Source organism: Schistocerca americana, chromosome 8, assembly GCF_021461395.2.
Source record: "Schistocerca americana isolate TAMUIC-IGC-003095 chromosome 8, iqSchAmer2.1, whole genome shotgun sequence".
NCBI lineage: Eukaryota > Metazoa > Arthropoda > Insecta > Orthoptera > Acrididae > Schistocerca > Schistocerca americana.
The window spans coordinates 356,509,016-356,532,469 of record NC_060126.1 but is presented as its reverse complement, the minus strand read 5'-3'; the positions used below and the strand labels follow the sequence as shown (position 1 = coordinate 356,532,469).

Sequence of the window (23,454 nt, the reverse complement as noted above, 5' to 3'; positions counted from 1 at the left end):
GGTGACCAGCACAATGTGACAGCAACAACTTCAAACACTCATATTTGCACAACAATAACAGCTACCAACGCAAGTACAGTTGTGCGCAACACTCATCTGACACAAAAACCAGTGATTGGTGGTAGACGGGCTCCCACCTCCAACAAAGCCAGCCATCTCGTATCCAATGCGGATTTTGAAAAATGAACCTTTAAATACCGAAATAATAAAACTAAAGTAAATCATTATGTTCTCCTTACTGTGTAATTTAGTGACAGAAAACTTTGCTTTGTTTTCACTTTATTTCATTCGCAAGTAACATATGCGATAACAATACAAATTAACTACATTTGTCATTTCATTATTTGGTGAGAAAAAAATGTAAATTCCTTGGGTTTTCCGCTCCAGAGCTAGCTATGTATAACTGACTGTGAGAAAAACATTATTCTCTTAAATTAATTCCACTATACCTTAACTTCTGCCCTTGTGCCTTATTTATGGTGATACCCTTCTAGGAGATTCTGTAACATTCTGCAACATTTTACAACATCCTCACTCATTCTAGAACGTACTTTCTAAAGAGCCTCGGTCACCTCGGCAGTCGTTTCCTAGCTGAATCAGCGATTTCCTATTAGAAGCCCACTAGTGCGATGGCCTCTTTTGCTTTCTAACCCAACACGCGGTTCCAAACAGAAACCTTCTTCTCGGACATTCTTTCCGAGTAACTGTTGCCGTCATTTGCCGTTGCGTAGTCAATGCAGTAAGAAAATTTACACAGATCTGATCTACTTTATATTGGCAGTATAACTTAAACCCAGCCAAGGTATATTACCAAAAATAGTGAACTTAACTATTTGCGATAATTGTGTTTCATGGATTGAAAAGTAACTTCAGTCGGAGGTCAGATACAGTTTTGAGTACTTAAATTCACAATAGATATTTAGCTATGAAGATCTCACATATTCTTCGGAAACGACATTTTTATCTCTACGCAAAACGAAAGGACTCAATCTAGGAAATCAAGAAAAAGATTTCAAAGTATCGAAGATACAGATTGTTATCGACTTCACGTAAGTGAATGTGTGATGAAAACGCAAATGATAGTAGCCTCGTGAAATTAAGTATCATTAAGTTCTGTGTTTATTTTCGCACGTTCTAAAATTCAAAAAGTTGACAGAAATAGACATGTCACACTATCGATCAAGCACTTTTGCAAACTTTCAAGGCTCAAAGTAGTCGTTTACATACGATAGAAGGGCCTTGTTTTTCTGCCTTTATACATTTAAAATATTAATATCTCGTTTCAGCAAAGGTGCTGTTATGTGATTGAGTGAAATTAGCAATTTTTTACGAAACTAAAGAAAAAAGACGAGGATCAAAGGTTGAGGTATTGTAAAACCTGGACAGAAAGCTAAAGACGCCATAATGGAATCGTTAGCTGGTTACGGTAGCGATGATGAAAGCAACGAAATGTTGCAAGATAACAAGGTAAATTTTAATTAAACTTTGTTGAATGTGATGATAGTTTCTATAGTGTCTCATGACATATTTGTAGTCTTTTATTTTGATGTGTCTCTCTCTCAAAGTTCTACACAATAGGGTGTCTCAATTTGTCTTTACTTTTCTGAAGCATTGTTTATTATTTTAAAGGAACCTATTGGAGGAGGCTCCGACAGAGAAAACAAGCAAGAAGACGACGTCAATTACGATAACGTACAAATGGATATGAGTGAGGTAGGAATGTTTTACATTTGTTAAGTTTAGGCTTATCAAGTCTTTATTGTGCTTTATATGATGTAAGCCTAGATAAATATTTAGGGTACCACAGATTGCGCCAGTAATTAGAATGCCATCCTTTCTTCTATGGCCACTGTTTTTTTGTGCCTCCATTATAGTAAGAAAGGAAGAGCCAAAAATGTCAAAGTTGTGTCAACAAGTGGTGGTTTTCCTGGTGCCCTAAATTTATGTTGTCATAACTTTTTTTTCATGTTGCAATACCTGTAGGCCTGTGCATTTTAGTTCTGAACTTATCCTTTTAAATGCTGTGAAAAGCCTTGGTGTTTCTTGCATCTGGCTTAGTTTAATGTTTATTTATTCATTTAACAAGGGAATGCATAACATATTTGTCTTTTTTCAAAATGTGCGAGCGTTTGACATGCTATTTGGAAATCACTTAATTTTTCAACTCATGTGCCGAAAATGCGGCAATTTCTTCGGAAATGTTTGTAAAAGATCAAAAAATATTAACACATTCTTAAATATACTACCATGTGCATGGACAGTGGCGCCAAAGCCATCGCAAGGCGAGATGTGTAAAGTTCCCAACGGTCTGATCTTCAAAGCAACCATCAACAATGTCACAAGATCATTTTGGGTGAGTACTGTCAGGACAGGTAACGAATATTTACAAAGAGTAAACAGAGAAACTGAATTCAAGTAAGGTCTTTCTTAATTTGTGTAGGTATAATTTTGTCTGTAAGAGTTTAGGCTTATTTCACCATCTGATGCTATGTCAGGTGTGAATTTACCCACTTACTGATTTGTGAAACATTTTGGGCATTACAATTCGTATGTATTCCCAAAAGGTTTTCCCAAATCAAATGTGCAGAATTACCAAACACATTTTCAAATTGATTTATGGCTCATTAATGCTCACCTAATCAATTTGGAGATGAAGGTATATTGGTGCAGGTCATCCTACTATCTGTGAAAAAAGACTAACCCTGCTGATTACTTTCTCTGTCTTACATTATTATTGAATATATTATTGTAACCATAGACTGTGAGCAAAGGCATAATGTTTATTTTTCAGCATAATGGCTCAGTAACAACCAGTAAGGTTTTAACACATTTTTGTCTCCCAGGAAACTTTTGCTCCTTTAATAGCCCTTGATTTTTCTGCTCTAACCTTTTCTTATCTAGTGTCAGTAAGGTATGTTTGATTTGTTTACTCAAAAATGTGTTACTGGGGAACTATAATTTGGCGTCTGCTGAGTAGGGGTTGCAGGTAGAGCCTATAGGGTATGGTGCGGTTGGGATGTGGGGGAGGAGGGGGGCAGCAAGCTCTGCATCAGTGTACTGTAAGTATGCTGTGCAGACAACAGTAACCTGTGTTGTGAGCTCCCACAAACTCTTGCTATCTGACTTCTTTTTCTGAACTGGAGTAGAAGGTAATCCCATGATGGGCCAGCAACCACGACATCACCCATTTTCGAAACAATCACAATGAAAATAGCACATCAAAACAGTGACCACACAGCTCAGCTGCGAAGCAGGCAACATTGCAGTCAACATTGACTAGTGGTATGGTGCACAGTTTGCAATGACCATTCGCAAATCACTAAGACATTGATCGGAAACAGGGAGCGCTTGAGACAAATTACAGTTCCCACACAGTAATTTGAAAGACACTGTCACTTAACATGTCTTCTGAGCAGCAACAATAAGATATCTACATTGACAGTAGTGAGTGAGGGGTTCAGTTACATTCTCAGATATAAAATTAGAGATGAGAAAAGCCTGGGTATGTTTCCATGTCCCAAAAAATAAGTTCGGAGTTATCATAGTGAGGAGTAACAACCAATAGTTTACTGTCTTTTGTAAATTGACAATGTGGTGTACTGTCAACAATATTCTGCTTAATGTTCTGTGAATTTTGGATAGGGGGGAGTGGATGTGCATATTTGGTGTGGTAAGATGTAGAATTACTTTGAATTGTGTGACAGCTTGACATTTGACCACCTAGTATAGGTGAAGTGAACTTTTTTTTTGTTGTATTTTTTGTTTTTTCTGTGTATCTTATTGTTTTGATTTCATGATGGTGTCCCCCATTGACTGACGTGTTCCAGCACTACAATCTTCCCTTTTTGTCCATGCTCTTTCAGTGTGTAGTTATTTTCATAATGTGTTTCCTTGAAGTTAAGTTCTGTAGATTTTATTGTAAAATTTCAAAACAAGCTTTTGGACAATTGCATTTTTTATTTATTTTTAAAGTCTGTTGAGCTGATATTTTCTTAATTTTGTTACATTAGGATACTGTGTGGTTATGCTTCCATTGTAGAATATGTAGTACATACCAAATATTGTGATGCATACTAGTTAGAATTAACTTAGAATGGGGTTTCATACTTTGATGTAATTACGTGTGCTAGAATATTTGAGTAAGTTTATGTGAATCTGTTAATTTGCTTGCTTTCTAGTTTATCTGTACCAAGGATGTCCTGCCGAGATTCAGTCTGCACCCATTCCCTTTTACGTCAAGTACAGAATTCATTAGTAACTTTGAAGTAGGGTTGATGTGGCATCAGTCTGTGGATTTACCTTGAATAATGTTCTGTGCTTGTGGGTAGACTGTGAGTAAAGATACATACAAAGCTTCCATCAAATGCTAGTATTTGTAAAAGTCCTGCAGACAAATGTAAGGAGGTTGCTAGGAGAGTTGTGAAGACTTTTGGCTATGCTGGTAGCCTCTATGATTGGTTTGTATTAAATTTGGTAACGGAGATATCTAACCTATAGACAGTAGTTTTTTTTTTTTTAAAAAGTGCTAGTGAAAAATTTGTATTCATTTCAGAAAGGATTCTTGTAAACAGCATGAGTGCAGTTTCAGACGTTGAGAATTTCTGTTGCTGTGAAATAATTGGATCGAAGTTTATGATTAGCAGTGACACACTCAAATTATTGAATCACAATCCAAGCAGTATAGTTGTATTATAATGCATCCTTGTTTTGTGTCCTTCTGTAAGACATGTTAGACTTCTCTGAAACTTAATTTAGTAGACTTTAGAGACTGTGTGAAGACTGAAGGCATGCTTGATATCAGTCTTAAAAATGATCTCTTTTATGGATGATACCATGTTGTTTGCGTTCATGTATCACTGTTGTTACGCTATGGTCTGTGCAAATTACTTTTACTTTTCGTGGTATTTGGTATCTTTAATAATTTAACATGATTTTTATTTACCATTCATTTGGCTGGCTGGTTCATGTGGTTGGATGCATTTAACAAATGGATAAATAAAGCTGCAATCACCCAAGAGGTTGATTATGAACAACAGAGTGCTTCACTGTGTGTTGTCATATAGCATTTTGTTTGCCCATACTTTGCTGAATGACATGAAGCAGATAACCTGTCGCCAGACGAATTGTAACACTAAACATGATGTAAAGTTTTCAGAAATTTGAAGCATGCAGATTGTAAGTCACATAAAGTTCTGCAGAGCAGGCGACTATAGGGCAGATTATAAATCTTTGAATATGATTTGTAACACAACAATGAGCCCTAAGTCAATCTTAGGTGTCACAAACAACCAAAGGATGTGGGGAAATAACACTCAGTTTCTGTTCCAGTTAGTAATAGACTTAATACACGGTAGTTTAACCCAGTCAACTAAGACCAAAACAGTTCAAATAAGGAAAAAATTGTTTAGTCATAAATTTTTGTACTGTGATAGAAGCAAGTTTCTTGAGCAACACACTGCAAAACCTGACTGGTGGAGTATGACTGCAGGTGTGAGGGTGTTGAATAACTCAAAAATCTCTGGGCCTAGGACTAATAGTTTCCATTTTGTAGGGGTGGGTAAAACTCTTTGTTAAATTGAGTAAGTTTGGAACAAACGTTAAACGTGTGTACCACATCTAAGGGGGAGAAAATGTGGGAAGGAAGGTAGGTTTGCGTATTGTGGTCATGTATTTTCCGTTCTTCGCAGGTCTGCAAACTACAGTTTGCCCAATGACTCACTGCTGCTGGTTATGGCATTGCATGCACACACCCGGGGGGGGGGGGGGGGTGTTTATTTTCCACAAAGTGCATTAACACTGCATTGAATACATGAGTTAGTGACAATCTTCATTCAGGAAATACATGTTGACAGATTCTATGTAAATCTGTACATTGTTTTACATTCATACAGGGAAAATTGATTCATCATCTTCCTGTATAGCAGTTGTAGTGTTCTTCCAGGAAAGCAAACTTCCCTGCGCTGTAAACAGTTCGTTCAGTCTACAGGCAGGCTAGCTTCCACCATTTCCTATCCAGTACTCGTATGTGCATAGACAAAATAACTTCACTGCACTCATGCTTATATAGTGCAATTATTTTCAGTTTGAATGGCTACTTGTTTGCAGTTATGTGAGATTTTAGGAAAATACATTCCTGTGCACAGTGGCTGAGAAGTGTGTTTACTGTGAATGTGATGTCAGTTGCCTACTTAATGTTGGTGAGAAAGGGTTTGGATACAAAAATGTGGCACTTTCCTGCTGTCTATTGTTGAACAGTATATTGTAAAGCCAAGGAACCATGATTTAGTCACTTGGTGGGGAATTAATGAATGACCAGAATGTTAGTGCACTTCTTTCGCTGTTAATAGTGTTGTGGTCCCTGCATAAATCTCTTCCATTCAGGAACTTCTGGCACTTGAAGAATGGGCTGCACCGATTGGAGTCACTTACTATACATCCAAAGTATGTCTTGCAAGGTGGGTACGATTATGTTGAATGAATTCTAGTGTACAATTCCATATGTCAGCCTTGACCAGTGACATAGCTGACCCAAAGGTGCTAGAGAGAGGAAATACTTGAAAATGACAATGCTTATTCCTAAACATATGAATGTCACACTGAAAAAAGTAATATGCATACGTAAGTTACAATTGTAGGTCACATGAGTAACTACTTAGCCATGAATTTATCACAAATAAATTACGATAAGAAACGAAATGACAGAAAAATGGAAATATACATACATGAAATAAATTATTGTAGTTTATACAATTAAGTAAAAGAATTACAGACAACTTTTAACATCCACTCTAATACACTGCATAATAAACTCATAACATTATAAAATCATGGTAATAATCAATAATAAATATTGACTCTCCTGTGACCAGCATGGGAAAGCAGAGGTTTTTGGGCAGGACAAACTATAAAATCTTAACAAAACCACAAAAACAAACACACAGAAACATATGCAAAACATGTAGCTCAAATCCATGAAAAATGACGTGGTTCGACAGCTAGAATTCATTTATATAGGTCAATTCTAGATGTCGATTCCAAGATTTGTTATTTTTTGCATTTTTGCAGAAATTGTGTAGTGTGCATTCCTTTAGGATTTTCATTATTGATATTGCTCTGTCTTCATAGGATCCTGCCCAAGCTCACCCTCGGAAATCGTTCCACATTCCGGAAAAAAACAGCCTGATATTTCTGAGGCCCAAAATTATGACGTGATCGTTACCGTTTTCACTCATTGCAGTTTAAGGTGTTCTCGTAGGTTCCTGCCTAACCACACTTCGGAAATCACGATGTGTTTCGAATAAACGGCATAGCTTACACCAGGTACTAAGACAACCACAGATAACATTTAATAACAGGCCACTTACATCCTTCGCATGGTAAACTAAAGACAGGACATCACTGATCAAAGCTGGTGGGTGTAATGGGACTGATCATGTTAAAGCCTAGAAAAGTAGTCTGCTGTAACACATAGTTTGACTTGTGTTCAAATTTCAGAAGTTCCATAACACCTGGCTGACCTACTTCTGTTGCAGAGGGATCCTCTGGGGCTCTACAGATGTTTGGAGAGCTGAGGCTGGGGTGATGCATCTGATACCCCTATTCTGTGATAAGTATTCCAGACATTTGATAGTGGAGACAATTAAATCAATATTGCCGAATATGTATTGACGCTATGTTACACTTGGGGGTAGGATCTTCAGTGGGTAGACAATTTCAGCTCCTGTGGTTGAGATTTTTTTATATACATGATAGCTTACTTAACAACTGCAAATAAATATTCGTTTAATACACTGAAAATAATTCCACTACATGAATAGCTCAGTGAAGTTATTTTGTCTACTCGCATAAAAGAACTGAACAGGTACAATCGGTAAACTGAAGAGCGAGCAGTGCTTGTGAAGTAGCCTTTCCTTGAAGAAAGCAACAAGAGCCCTTATCTATCTAAAGGTACGACTGCATTGCTATAATGGCAAAGTTTTGAACACATCACAATCTTGTATAAAGGCTGAAGCAACTTACAGCAAATGTGGCTCAGCTGCAAGAGTGCATAATGCCAATGCTTCTCACCAGTAGTTGTGCAAATTGTTCTGCCAACTACTTGGTGTGGTGACAACTGTTTTGTGTCTGCTGAGAACAAGGAATACAGAAATTTTTCGCCAAACAGATACCTTAATGGTAAAACAGCAGACACATTTGAAGCATTACAGCCACCAGTGTTTGCTTTGTCATTGATCTGTATCCTGAAGAAAATAATTACTAAGACACGTAATCCAATCATAAGTGGTACTGCCACACACACACCAGCTGCGTAATTGGAATGTATTGAATTGGCCGAAAGACATAAAGCTGCAGCTAGTGTTAAGTGGATGTGCAGATAATGATAAATTTTTATTTATGAACAAAGAATGGAAAGATCGTTTTTAATGTTTTAATTCATATATAATTCTCTCTCTCTCTCTCTCTCTCTCTCTCTCTCTCTCTCTCTCTCTCTCTCTCTCTGTGTGTGTGTGTGTGTGTGTGTGTGTGTGTGTGTGTGTGTGTGGAAGGATGATTCATTTAGTGTACAGATTCTTCAGAAGTTTGGCATTTTGCATCTTCATATTACTTCTAGAGTTTTCTTGATATTTCATTTAGAGTTACAGAACTTGGGTATGGTTATGCTGGGTCTGCATTTGAGTTACCCCAAAGTTGACTAATTGGCAGTACAAGTACTGCAGTTTTGCCACATGTAGTGAACATCACTCGTGTGTGTCCTTGAATAGTTTCCAAGAGATGCATAGGCATCTAGATGTGTGGGACATCTTCCAATCCAATTAAAAACTATCATTTTTAAGACAGCAAATGTCCAGTTTGTAAGGGTTGTTAGTACACAGTAATGATTTTGATAATGTAACTATCCCCCACCCCTTTACACACTGGACTTGCATTCAGGATGACGATGGTTCAAACCTGTGTCCGGCTGTCCTGATTTAGGTTTTCTGCGATTTTCCTAAATCGGTTAAGGCAAATGGTTCCTTCGAAAGGGCATAACCGATTTCCTTCTCCATCTTTCCCTAATCTGAGCACCATCTCTAATAACCTCCCCACCCCCAACCCTTTACCCTCTGGATCCATACTCGTCACCTCCCTATACACCAACATCCATCTTGCCCATGGCCTTGCCATTATCAAACACTATCTCTGCCAATGTTATTCAGACTCCACCTCATTCCTCATATGCCTTACCAACTATATACTGATATGCAACTAATTCTCCTTTGAGAGGAAGATGTATAAACAAATCTGTGGCACTGCTGAGGGCACAATCTGTTGCTGGGCCATCCACAGGAAACCTTCGTAGCTTCCCAGAGCCCTTGGGTAGTTCAGGTTCACTGATGATATCTCTGATCTGGACTCAGGGCCAATATGCTCAATCCTCATACCTCCACAATCTCATCAGCTTCTCTCCCATCCACTTCACCTGGTACTTCTCCTCTTCCCAGAATGCCACCTTCTTGGACATTGACCTCCATGTCTTGGACAGCTCCAACCACACGTCTGCCCTTATTAAATCCCCTAATGACAGTACCTACATTTAGATGGCTGTCATCCCTTCCATAGCAAAAAAATTTCTCCCATACAACCTGGCCACCCAGTGGATGACATATCTGCAGTGATGAGAATTCCCTGGGCCAGTATGCTTGAAGGTCACAAGAGGATCTTCACAGACAGGCAGTAACCCCCAAACCTAGTCTGCAAACAGATTTCTCATGCAACATCCTCACACACCCCTAATCCTCCCACCACCCTCAAGAATCAGTTACAAAGAAGCACCCCGCTCGCCGCTCGTCTCCCAGAATCACCCTGGACTGGAACAACTGAACCATATCCTTTGCCAGGGCTTTGTCTTTCATCATGTATAGAAATGAGGGACATCCTATCCCAGATCATTCCCACCCCATGCTAAAGTGGTAATTCATTCCCCACTCAACCTACACTACATCCTGATCCACCCATATGTCACTCCCATTCCCAGCCTCTTGCCACAGGTATCATATCTGAAAGCTGCCTTGTCGTATATCAAATGTTCTGCAATCACTGGAGAACATTTTATGTCTGTACGACAGCCAAGCAGCTGTTCCTCAGAATGAATGGCTACTACCAAACTATGGCCACCCAGTGGCACAGCACGTTGCTGAGCACAACATTCTTGATTTCAGTGGTTTCTTCACAACTCAGACCATCTGGGTCCTTCTCCTCACCACCAGTTTAAACGCTCCAGTAACCCTCCTGGCAACAATTTCTGTTAATCCACTGGCCCCACACCCTCCACCCAAAGTTTCCATTTCTTTCTGTCTGCCACATCTCTCTCCCGCATTCCTATCTTAACAAAGGATTTGTTCTGAACTCGCAAGTTATCTTTGTCTTTTGTGTGTGACTTTTGACAACTTAATGCTTCTGTTATTCGGTGAGTGGCCTCTTTTACTCCTAAATCATTTACATTCCATCAGAACTTTCCTACTATATTTTTGTTGTATTAGGTGATTCTTCTCAGTTCATGTATCAAGTCAGTGTGTTAGTTGTAGAATGAAACTGCTGCTGTGGTTTGCATCATCTGAGGGGTCAGAGGCGAGGGAGCTGTCAAAAACTACTCTCTCTCTCTCTCTCTCTCTCTCTCTCTCTCTCTCTCTCTCTCTCTCTCTCTCTCATAAAGATTTTTTTTTCCCCAATGGAGATTGACATTTTAGTCTAGTTTTCACGTAATAATTGTCAAAGGATGTAGAAGTGCCAAATATTAAATGTTACATTTTAGAAATATTTAGTATGTAAAGAGGGGAATCATCACTTGTATACCAAACTGGACAGAATGTCTGATTAGAGGAATTACTGTAACAACAAAAAATCCTAAGTTCCCATATTTTTCGTGATCAATACCTCCATGGGATGTATTAAATGTAAACATGCAGAGGTTTTTCAGAAATTCTTATTTTGTTAGCCCCAAATCACACCCATTTGCTTATTGATATGGAAGATAATAAATCTTAAAACAGCCATCTTGCTTTAAGTAAAGCACAACTAGGTTTATTTCCTTAGGATCCTATTATCAAAACAATAAAAGACAAATGGTAAGGTTGTAAAAGTAGTAAACAGTAATTCATTCATTGTCAGTCACTTTCTCTTCAGTTGAATAACTTTTTTTTCCACGAAGCTAAAGTTTTGTTTTCTTGTACAAGATTTTACGATCTTGATACTGGATGTGCATCAAATTCAAGTTTAAAACAAGATGGCTGCTGAAAAGATGTCATATTCCATTACTATTAGACTGTGGACCTAAACTTACTTTTTTATGATGCAGAAAATATTAGACTTAATGGTACACTGAAATTGAAGAGAAGAGGTTTGAAATTTCGATAATTTCTTTGGTGCATTGCACCATTGTCTAGTGTATAGAGATGATGTTGTGTATCTGTTGAAAGTTTGAAAAAGGGCTCAAATAATTTAAATATTTGCTGACAGGACTGCGAAATGTTTGAAAATATTATTTTAAATATAGCCCTACTTATAAAATTCTGTTATAATAATAATTGTTTCTAGTTGTCTTTGGAACAGAAATATTTCAAATCTATATAATTGATCTCCAGTTACAATGTATTAATGTAATCTTGACAATTATTTGGCAAAAGCATAATAAACCTTGTGTTGGAATTGTGTTTGTTATATTGTAAAAGTTTTTTCTCCTATCCATGTTTCGTAAAAAGTCTGGAATAATGGCAAGTCTCCCAACTCCAAATATACAGTTGTAAATCAGTGTTTAATACAAGTTAATTCTGAAGCAATTTATGTACAAATTGCTTGAATTTAAGTTTTACACCACCTGCATGTCTGCGAGTGTGTATGACCAAGGTCCAGTGGAAGCAGCGAGTGGAAGGAGAATCCTTATGAAACTGTGATCACCCTACAGCAAAATAAAAACGTAACAACAACAGTCAGAATAAAAGCAGCCTGTTCAAAAGTACACATCTATGATATCAAAAATCTCATACTGGGTAATATTCAATGCCCCATGCTCTGTAATGAGCTTGGATCCTCCCTAGCATATTGTCCGCAAGCTGGTAGTGGTTTTTGCTCAAGCCTGTTCCACACCTCGATGGCCTGCCTGAGGTCATGAGGTTAGCCATTGCGTGAGGAAGATTCCTGCAATGAAGCACTAAAAGGTTCATCTGGTCTTGTGCATGCTCTGTTAGTCTCATGTCAGCAGATATTGCAGACCATCATTTGATTAGAGTGGTGAAAGATGAATAAATTGCTGAAATTTTTACTTCAGAACAGGATAAGATATTCGGAGATCTCATTCAAACACTGCACTCAGCCACTGTACATATTGGCACAATACATGATTGATTACCTCCCTGCTGAACTCTTGGGACTGCAGGCCTGAGATGTGCGTTGGCACCTAGCCACCTGCTCACTCTTAGGTATCTGGTATCAGACAAATCCTGCACGCACAGATGAAGAGAAACCCAGTGCCATTGATAATAAGCTCCACTCCATTTGTTTCCTTGTCTGTCTTCTTCACACACCGTTGTGCTTGGGTAATTGTCCTGTTATTTGTAATGAATGCCCATTTGGATTGCATGGAAACTGTTACATGCTAAGTTGATACAGCCTGTTCAATTGCCATCAAGAAGACAGTGTACATTCCTGTTGCATTCTCCTTTGAGCCTTGTAGATAGTGGTCTTTAGCTGGCAGTGTTACCGTGGGAGACCACAATGAAGCATTGTTGCCTTCGTGTGTGGAGATGCAGTAAGATATGCTGAACTGCCCAGAGAATGCAGGTTTATTCTTAACTGTTACACAGATTTCCGCCTGCTTAGCTGGATAGTAACGTGCTTGCCTCTCGTGCAGTGGGCCCAGGTTCGATTCCTGGCCTGGTTGGAGATTTTCTCCGCTTGTGGACTGAGTGTTGTGTTGTCCTTATCATTCATCCTCATTGACGACACGTGAGCCGCCCAGTGCGGTGTCGACTGAAATAAGACTCGCACTTGGCGGCCGAACTTCCCCGGATGGGGCCTCCTGGCCAGCAACGCCATACAATCATTCCATTTTTCTGTTACACAGATGCCTGTACATTGTGATTTCCTGTGGTTAGGAGTTTTGGAACATGAGATTTCCCATCAAAGTACACAAACTAGATGAAACATGGACGATACAGAACTTTTTTTGTACAGTTCACTGAAGTTAGTTTGTTATTTTTTATTAATACGGTGGTAATTTTTAAAGTTATCTGTAATGAATCAGAGTTTGTCTATTTATAAGACAGAATTCTGTACAATGTTAGAGGTTGTGGACGTGGAAGTAGATTCTTTTGTACAAGCAATAAGTTATTAAAACCTAGCAGCCCAGTAAGAAGGGGAAGGTTAAAATTTAAAAGGGTAGCTGGGTGCACCAACAATTATATTCTCAGAATTTTACTTGAATGAAATTTGACATCTGCCGTTTCACACAGTTTTAGGCACTCTTGAAATAAGTCTGGTGTTATTTATGCTGTGGTGTCAAAAAGATAATTCAGTAAAGATTTAGGTGGAAAAATATTATGTTAAGCCTTTCTGTATTAAAAAAAAGCTACAGTATTGCAAGGGCTCCTATTTCCATCTTTACCCCGTTAGTTTAGCTGGCATGTAATACACAAGGTCTCAATCTAAACCGAAGTTATTAAACATTTAACTGGTTAACTCATAATCCTATCCAGTGTATGTAATCATTTTCCTTATCTCCACAAAGTTGAGGGTCTTTGCTTGTATTTATATACTGGCAGCTCAGAACAAAGTTGAAGGCCTTATGTTAATTGTTTACAAAACCACAATAGTTATAAGTAGTTGTTTCACTGTGTGTGCAACAAAACAACAATGGCTTCAAAAGTTGAAGATCCTGCAAATTGTGGAATATTTGCTGTAATTAGATGCATTAGTCTTGTAGTTTGTGGGCCTGCAGTATCGAATCCAGGAAAGGTTTGACAATGGTGTTAAGACTTTCAAGCTCATGAAACAAGAGAGGTGTATCTAGGCTGATGAAATCATGCAGTAAGTGAATCAAAACTGTGGTCTGATTGACAATTGGTGCTATGGCCGTTGAATTTCTTTGTGTTGGGCACAGTACTATCTACATTATTGTCAAAAAACAGCTAAGATAACCAGCACAAGAAAAGATAAATTCCAACAGACAATTATTTTTAGAGTGCTACGACAAAACAGAGGTGGTTTGTCTTATTGCTGGGAGGGGGGGAGAGAATATCGGATTATCTACAACCAAAATGAAATGAAAACAACTGCTTACGCTGGGATGCCACTGAACTTCACTAAAACAAAAACTATTTTTCTCCCTGTTCCAATCGGAACACATTAGCCACTATTTCCCTGATGGGAGGAGCATTTTTCTTTTTGATTCAATGGAACATGATTAAACAATTATAGTTGATGCATACTGCGAAACACTCACCAAATACTGAGGCATCATCTTAAAGGAACTTTCAGATCAGACAGCTTGCATTCTCTAATAGCCCACAAAACGATCAAACGTGTTTGACAAAATTGCTCGTATCTAACCATGGATTTACCAAGCAAGCCTGTACATGTTCAAACAATTTTTGTCAGTTTAATCTCACTTTGAAGCCGACATTGTTCATGTTAATGTATATTTTGACAGTAGCAGGAACAGCCACAATTGCAGACAAAGCTGTCCTGGCATTGACTTTGGCACTGTATTTAAAGAAGAAGAAGAAAACACGGCTCTTGTCAGAAACTGGCTTAAAATGATTTACACATGAAAATCTTCTAAAGGAAATAATATTCTCAGAACACGATGATTACAACTTCTTTCTGCGAATGGACAATGAAAGTTTTTAAAACTTGTTAAGGCCCACCTAAAAGAGCAAACTTGCCTGTAAAGTTCGTTCTTATGTAGACACGGATGTGTCAAACAAGCCCGTTCACATACCAAGAAAGCTTGTCAATTTAACCTTACTCTTGAAGCAGATGCTTTCTGTGTATTCTATATATTGGCACTAGTGGTAATGGATACAAATGCAGATAAAGCATTTCTAACATTGCTTCTGGCACTGTGTTTAAAGAAGAAGAAAACAAGACGCTCGTCCAGGGAATGGATTAAAATGAACAATATACAACTGAAAACCCATTAATGGAAATGTTACGCTCAGAATCTGACTGCTCTATAACTTTCTGCTGTGAAAGTTTAATATCTTGCTCAACATCACTTCACTTTCACACTGAAAAAGAAGACACAAGTATGCAAAAATTCATTATTGCCAACTGAGTCCTCTAATGACAGTTCATTAAAATACCACAGCTTGGGATCATATGCCCACATTGTCTATGAAAGAACCAGAGAACTGTGATTTCTTTATTTCAACCCACTCTGCTTGTATGTTTACTGTATGCGTAAAATATTGATTTTGTTCATAACCTCGCCGTGCTAGATATATGGATGGGAAAGGTGTTAGTGATTGTCAGTGCTGTTTTGTTTTTATACTTGTTAGTGTTCTCATAGCTGTGGAAACTCATGATACAGTGAGGTAAATGGTAATAAAACACTTTTTCACCAAACATACTTGGCGACACTTCGACACAAACAACATCCACCATCTTGTCAAATTTTCCGTCAATCAAATTCCTCGCAAAGTCAAACAAGTTCTATGCTTGACAAATACTTCAAACAGCACCATACACGGTCAAATATTTGGCAAGCACAGTTATATTTAACAAACCATTTGCTCGTTTACGGGGCCTCCTCTTGCACTTAGCAATTGTTACTTCTTTGTACACTTCAAACAGTGGCTTGGTGGAAAATGATTTGAAGATTATGAGAAATTTGAGGTTGCAGTTTCAAGTGGTTCATTTCCCAAGTTGAAAGTATCTGCACAGGGAAGCTGAAGCAGCTAATTCAGTTCTGGGGAAAAAAAGCAGATTTGTGAGAAACTAAAACTGACATTACAAGCTGTCTCTAATTAATATATTTTTATTTATGACAGAATTAGCCCTTATGTGTTCTGAATATGCCTCATATTTGGGAACTCTCCACATCCCTGTATTGTTATGATTGCAGTAATTCTGATGCAGTTATAGTCAAGTGTACTGGCACATATTTGTCATCTTACCTGCAAAAGTTAACCACAATTTTCTGACAATTGTTCTTAAAGGTTTTGACTTTTGAGTGCCTCCTTCTATCTCTGAGATTTGCTTTAATTCTTGTGAACTGATTGTGGAGTGTTATGCTGGACTGCTTCATATGCAGTACATTCTGTTAAAGTCTATAGTTAGCCATATATGTTCCCTGCACATATTTGTCATTTAACTGAATAGTCACAAACAATGTGAAGAGGCCACTCAACAAGTAAATTAAACGTGCACTTCTGCAGTGCATCTTGCAAATAAGTCTCTCTCTCTCTCTCTCTCTCTCTCTCTCTCTCTCTCTCTCTTTTTAAAGTTGATCAGTGTAATAAAAATAAATATTTTGCCTCCCTCTCTTGATTTTGTTATTTGTGTTGCTCTTTACCGCTACAAAATTTCCTGCTGTTTGAGCTTTTGAGTTCTCATTTGCTTATGGTTCTTGAAAGGTATCTCAATTTTCTGCTGTGATTGAACTGTCAGTCAATTTACACTGTAGATGCAAATTGTGATTTATTTAAGAATATTCATTATATTATCTGTGTGCATCCTGTTTGATGCCATATATGTGGGTTTTTTTTTTCTCCTGGCTTGTGCATACATTAAGGAAACCCATCCAGTAATTAATTGTTTGCTGACGCACGTATACTGTCATGGTACATATTAAAATCCCCACATACCTTAGCATGCCACTGGAGGACCTAAAACAAAACTGTGCAGCCCATTGAAAAGTGGAGTATCGTGTGCTAATTCGTTTTTGATGGCAATGGAAATATTGCAGCTGTGTCAGGCCAGTCCACACAGCTAGAGAAGTTACTTGGATTGGCCAGCAGCAGCTTAAACATATTTGCTGCTGCTGAAAACAGATAGGCATATTATACTTTATTTCTTCAACAATCTTCACCATTTTGTTTTGGCACTGTGCTATGGTACTGTTGCTTTGGGATTTCAAGTGTTCCAGGATTGCAGACAGACAACCAGTTATTTATGTAACTTCGTTTTTTTTAAAGTAATAGAGTAGAACCTTGCTAATCCGACCTTGGAGGATCCGACTCCCCGCTTAGTCTGACCATCACATTTCTTGTGTCTCTTTAACCGCCCTTCACATGATGCCACTCAATGGTGCTACAGACGAGCTAAGCAGTGGGTCACCACATATGAACAGTTGGCATGTGTTGTCAGTGTAGCAGTAGCGGCAGCATTGAAGCTGCTTACTACAATAGCGGCACTTGTTGTCAATGGCATTGTTCTTCTCAGTGGGGTTGTGTGAAGGGACCCTTACATATGTGGGCCGCTGCTACGGTCAGGTGTGGACTTGTCAGTAAATTATCATCTTGGGGTATGGAGTGTTGATTGTAGATAGATGTAGTTTGATCAACTTTTTTCTAGCTCAATCAATCAGCGTTAGTGTGCACACATTTGTTTTATATATTAGTGACAGTGTTCTCCTTATATACTGTATTAAAGTGTGTAAAACAGCTATGGCATCAACAGAACGTAAACATGTGACATTGTCTTCAGTTGCGAAACTGAATGTGCTTGAAATGTTAAAGGCGAGTCTCTTCAAAATGTTACATGTGAGCTAGGGGTTGGCATATCAAGTGTTAAAGACTGAAGAACAAAAATGGAAAAACTCATGAAAGTCGTACAGGAATGATTGATGATCAGAAAGAACTGAAAATACGCAAGACTTTAAAGAAGTCTAGAAGTGAAATTCTAGACAATGCTTTATGGGAGGGGTTTGAGCAAGAGAGAAGAAAAGGATTTCTGTTGTTTGGACCAGTCATAAAAGAAAAGGTCCTGATTTTGTATGAAAAATTGTGTAGACAATCAAAAGGAAAAGGTTACAGTGAAGATACTGAACTTGCCAAAGAGAGAATGCCTATTTTTCTCCATAGTATTGCTAATGGCAGTCACAAGATGTCATTGTTTGTGATTGGGAAAAAAAAAAAAAATAATAAACGAGTATTCAAAAACATTAATATGGCATTTCTACCTGTTTGTTATCATAACCAAAGGCTGGCCAGTGTGGCCTTGGAGTTCTAGACGCTTCAGCCTGGAACCGCGCAACTACTACAGTCGCAGGTTAGAATTCTGCCTCAGGCATGGATGTGTGTGATGTCCTTTGGTTTGTTAGGTTTAAGTAGTGCTAAGTTCTAGGGGACTGATGACCTCAGATGTTAAGTCCCATAGTGCTCAGAGCCATATCAAAATCAAAAGTTAACATGGATGGAATCCAACCTGTTTTAAGGAATGATTTTTTGACCTGTCATCCCAATAGTTACAAATGATGAAATCAAGATGTAGACACTCCGGCAATTTTTAGCAATTTGAAAACTTTACTACAGGATGTTGAGTCCTGCAATGTGAGTGAGTGAATCAGTACAGCAGTCATTGACTGCACAATGGAAGAAGAATTAACTGATGGCCAAATCATTCATGCTTTAACTCGAACAAGTGATGATAATGAGGAAGATGACAATGAACCTGATACAGATGCTAAAAAGGAATTGGATATAGTCTTTCAGTACATCTCAACGAAACTAATCATCTACCTCAGTAGACATTTTGTGGATCACTAAGTGACGGAACATTTCGACAAAACAAGGTTGTCATCTGCTAAGCAAAAGAACACTAGATTTTTTGGTCCTACTTAAAAACAGAACATTAGATTTTTTTCATCCTGCTTAGAAACAAAACATTTTTTACTGTATGATTTCTCATGTGAATCTCCAGATTTTGAAAATGCTGGATTAGGGGAGACCAAATGTGCAGGCAAAAACCTGGAAATGTGTTAGAAGTGCTTTCCCTGCTTTATTTTTCACTCTCTTGTAAGGGAATCATTTTGTAACCCCTGAAAATTAATGATTCAGGTTGTCTGCATTTAACAACCTTCTTAGAGCTCCTGTTTTAGTAAGTAAATAGCCTCAGTTTCAAATACTGTATTCTTGGGTGTTGGTCTTCATTAACATCCTCTTCTGTGTTAGTGTTTGAAATCATATGCTGAACTATTTTTCCAGGTGGTCACTCTGACACAGTTTTTCCCTCAGTTTCAACATTTTGTTGACAGGGAACGAGCAATTATATTAACTTTGTTAAATTGTTTATTAATGATTGTGTTAACATTTTTCAAGCCTAGCCCACTGAGGTTGCACTGACGGAGCGTGATCTTAACAATAAACATCAAAGTGGCAACACGTGCTTTATAAATGTTGGCAAAATGACTATCATAATCCCTAAGTGTCTCTTAGCAAGTCAAAATCCAGTCATTTCCTAATACCCTGTGTAGTTTTAGTTGAAAGAAAGTTTTGGGCTGAGTTTTTCCTATCTCTCATAAAGACATGCGTTTTGACTTGCTAAGAATAACATGTGGATTGTGGCGTAAGATCATTTGTAGCATTGGTGACAGCTGCTTATAGGCAAGATACTTGTATTTGCTGTCTAAGTTGAGTAATTCTCATATTGGTCGTGCTTGTATAGCCCTATTATTATAGGAAGCGTGGGTGGTGGGATGGCACTATTATTAATTGCCACAGTGGACATTCTTAGGAAGCATCTTCAGCCATTTGTTTTATTTCTTTTGCATAATTACAGTATTGTTTCCAAAAGTTAGCATGTAACAAGAATAATGTTTTTTTTTTGTGAGTAGTGTAATGACACTCTTAAATGGAGCAATATCAACAGGGTGATAAAAATTAACTTTATGCTGATAATCATAGGTGCTTTCTCATAACTTTTGCCCTCTAGGAATGTATCTGTATAATTTTGTACTTATTAAGAAATCTACAAAGATGTTCGTTTATGCTAGGTGAGAAAAATTCAATCTAAAAATTTCAACTAAAATCACACTTTGTTTTAGAAAATGATTTAACATGTAATGCAAGAGTGTATGTAAGAAATTTGTGAGTTTGCATGAAACACTATATGCAAATACTAAGACAATACTACATTGACATTGCAACCAAGTTGCTGTTAATCCAAACTATGTCTGTTTATCCTCATGTTTTTGGCTGTTTCTGCAGCTAGCATCGGTATGTTAAATTTCTTTGTTCATTTTGGGCCTGCGGTGTAGTGTACGTCAATAATGAAATTACTATAAATAAGATCCAGAAAAGCTGCAATATAATCATTCTTTTTTATTTTATGACCATTATGTTTTAGCTTTCATTCGCATTTTCGAGTAACCTGTGACTACAATGTTTATGAGATCATTTACTTACATTATATGTCTTGCACATTTGATTGATTAGATTATAAAGCATAATCTCTGATACCACAGGAACTCATCTATTGCTGGAACACACAAAAGTCATACTTGTAAATTTTCTAGAAATTGCGCTATCTCAAAATTACCTTGAATTCAACAACAGAATTTATTCCCAAGCAGATGGAGTGACTATGGGGAATAGTGTGGAGGGCACAGTAGCATACATTTTCCTTAATACCCTAGAAGAAGAATTTGTTAATTGGCCTACGTTGAATAAAATTATACACTATTACAGATATGTGGATGAGGCACTCATGCTAATTGACGGAAATCAGACAGAGACCCAGGATATTCACCAAGACCTAAACAACTTATTGGCCAAAATCAAATTCACTATGGAAATGGAGGAAGACAATTCCATAAGCTACCTAGACCTCACAATTAGCAAAAACAACCACCATCACACATTTGATATTTATAGAAAATGCACGTGGACAGTATTACAAATGCCATCTTCTGTCATCCCAAATTGCAGAACCTTAAATATTTCCACTTAATGAGTTATAGACTAATTTACCTGCAACTAAACAAACAAGCAATAGAAAAACATTTTTTTACACAGTACACAAAAATAATCTGGCCGAACATAGTCACAAAACTGTGCACCAAACACATGGCATCCAATCATAATGCAATACTCAGTGAAATAACATCTAGCAAGGGAAACATCAACTAAACATAAAACAGAGTATAACCAGCAATTTACCAAAATCAGTTATTTAACTAAATAAATGCATTGTTCAAAACCACTGATATACAACTAGCCTTTTGTACTAACAACCACCTCAAAATGAAACTGTTCAGGCAGTGCTAAATCCGTAATAACTTCTACATTGGCCAGACATGACAAAATTTGGATATTGGATTCAAACAGCACATCAGAAATAGTGACCATCAATTAAACTTCTTTCTCCATCTAAAAAATAAACATCACATAGCTGATCAAATCGAAAATGCATTGCAAATACTGCACAGAATACCCAAAAGTCCCACTGTCAACATTCTCAAAGAATTAGAAATTTATATGCACATGCATAACAACCCATAAGTAATATTAAATGGTCATACAGATTTTAAACACACATTCTACGTTAAAGAAATACTGGAACACGAAAAGGGATACAAGTAAACAACACGCAACAATGTCAAAAATCTAACCAGAGGGGAAAAAACATAATCACTGTCTGTTTGCATATACTTGTAAACTATAATGTCACTGTCAAAACATATGCAACATGTAATTTTACCAACAACTGAACACTGACAGTTACATGACAGTTTACTATTGATGTAAAATGGATGTCAAGTTCACATATATAACAGTATGTAATCAATCAAATATGCAAGGTGTATTACGTACATAAATGATCTCACCATCATCATATTTGCAGGTTACTTGAAAGTGGCAATGAAAGCCCAAACAGATCTGTTGTGAAATAAGGAACAATAATTACATTGCAGCTACACTGAACCTTCTTTATAATAATTGGTATGTTTGGTCTAACATGATTCATCACATATATTTTAGTGATGATGATTACCCAGATTTGTGGTCTTGTTCTGAAATCCCATATTCTAGCATTCTCTGGAAACTTCAGCTTGCAGGTTGCTTGTTTTGTCTGGTATTTTTTGACCATATTATAGTTTTCTAACGTAAACTATTTTTGTTAATAAAGTTAATTCAGGGTGATATTTGTGTGAACAGGAATCCAACAACAACCACACCAGTGGTAGCAGCAGTAGCAGCAGCAGTGGCACTAGCAGCTCAAGTAGTGACAGTGAAAGTGATAGTGATAGTGACAAACACTCATCATCCAGTAGCTCACGTACATTCAGCAGTGGTGACGAGAGAGAGTGCCAGAGCCCTAAAGCAACTACTGCTGAAACTCCTATCGCCACATCGCATGAAGCATCAGACGTTACGGCCACATCGCAAAGGTAAATAGTTCTGTTGTCTGTTATGTCTTATGATTCTTTCTTGAAACACCCATAAATTCTCTTACAGTATTCAAATGTTAGGTAGTTCCTTTTAATACTTGCCATTGGTACTGATGTCCTTTCTGATTTAAAATGGAGGTTAATAAAATTTTGTGAGCTAATTCACAAGATTTAAACTTGCATCACATAAGATTTGATCACTGGTTCAGCAATAATGTCATTCACTTATCACCTTGTTGAGTAGAATTTTAGTAGTGGCACATTATCCCCATTGTAATCATCAAATTACTGAGATCAGTGAAATATTAAATTGCAGTAACTGAACCTGAACCTGTTTTTTTTCCTTTCTTTATCATTCAGTGTGACTCTTATCCTTAACAGATATTATTTTGGGTGTGAAATAGTCCAATAATTACATCCTCCATGGATTAATTGCAAATTTAATAATGAATTGTATTCGTTTAAGTTAATTTCTTTCCTCCCATGGTTTATATTGGCTAAGTGTTTTGTCACACGTCACAAAACTGTATTCTTGAAGAGAATACAACAGTTCGTTACGTGGTGATCTTTTTGAGTTTGCCTCTAGACCCTTAAATCAATTTGACTCATCATTTCTAATACCATAAATTGCTTTGCTGGATATTCTATATCAAACTTTATTTTCACAGAACTACTTAATGTATTATTCTGTCTGTGATAAATATTATTAAACAAGATAACTGTGAATACAGGAGCATATAGTGAGAATTTGAATCCACAAAGTTAAAGCACCAAAAATTATAAGACATGGTGCATCCAGTGCCTGATATGAAGTCCAGAGATGCAGTTAAAAACCAACAGCAGAGCATTAACACTCAAGGTAGTCGAAGTCCAAGCATAGCATATGTTGTCAGATGGAAGGGAACTGGGAAATCGTGCCAGAAATGTGTCAGTAATACTTGAGTTAGTGCTACAAGTGAATGTAGTGAAGCTATGACCAGCCAACCATAAAGCCACGATAACAACTAGGTGTGTGGCCCAGGAAATTGCAAGCTGTGAGACTGTAAGATACCATGTGTGTGATACTGTATAACCTGGAACTGGGCTGC

The 23,454-nt window shown here is 37.5% G+C and overlaps 1 protein-coding gene across 3 annotated transcripts in view; it reads left to right on the top strand.

Annotated features, from left to right (window-relative positions):
- The first annotated feature begins 1,033 nt into the window (after positions 1-1,033).
- Positions 1,034-23,454, top strand: part of LOC124544703 (arginine/serine-rich coiled-coil protein 2-like) — a 73,385-nt gene continuing 50,964 nt past the window's right edge. Inside the window, exons 1-4 of one of the 3 annotated variants that reach the window (XM_047123341.1) lie at positions 1,034-1,049; positions 1,287-1,467; positions 1,630-1,713; positions 22,134-22,366. In XM_047123341.1, coding sequence (XP_046979297.1) covers positions 1,405-1,467; positions 1,630-1,713; positions 22,134-22,366 — 380 coding nt within the window. In that variant the 5' untranslated portion in view covers positions 1,034-1,049; positions 1,287-1,404. Of the gene's footprint in view, positions 1,050-1,286; positions 1,468-1,629; positions 1,714-2,261; positions 2,354-7,532; positions 7,579-22,133; positions 22,367-23,454 lie in introns of those variants that run through there. The other 2 variants (XM_047123342.1, XM_047123343.1) reach the window with 2 other exon arrangements.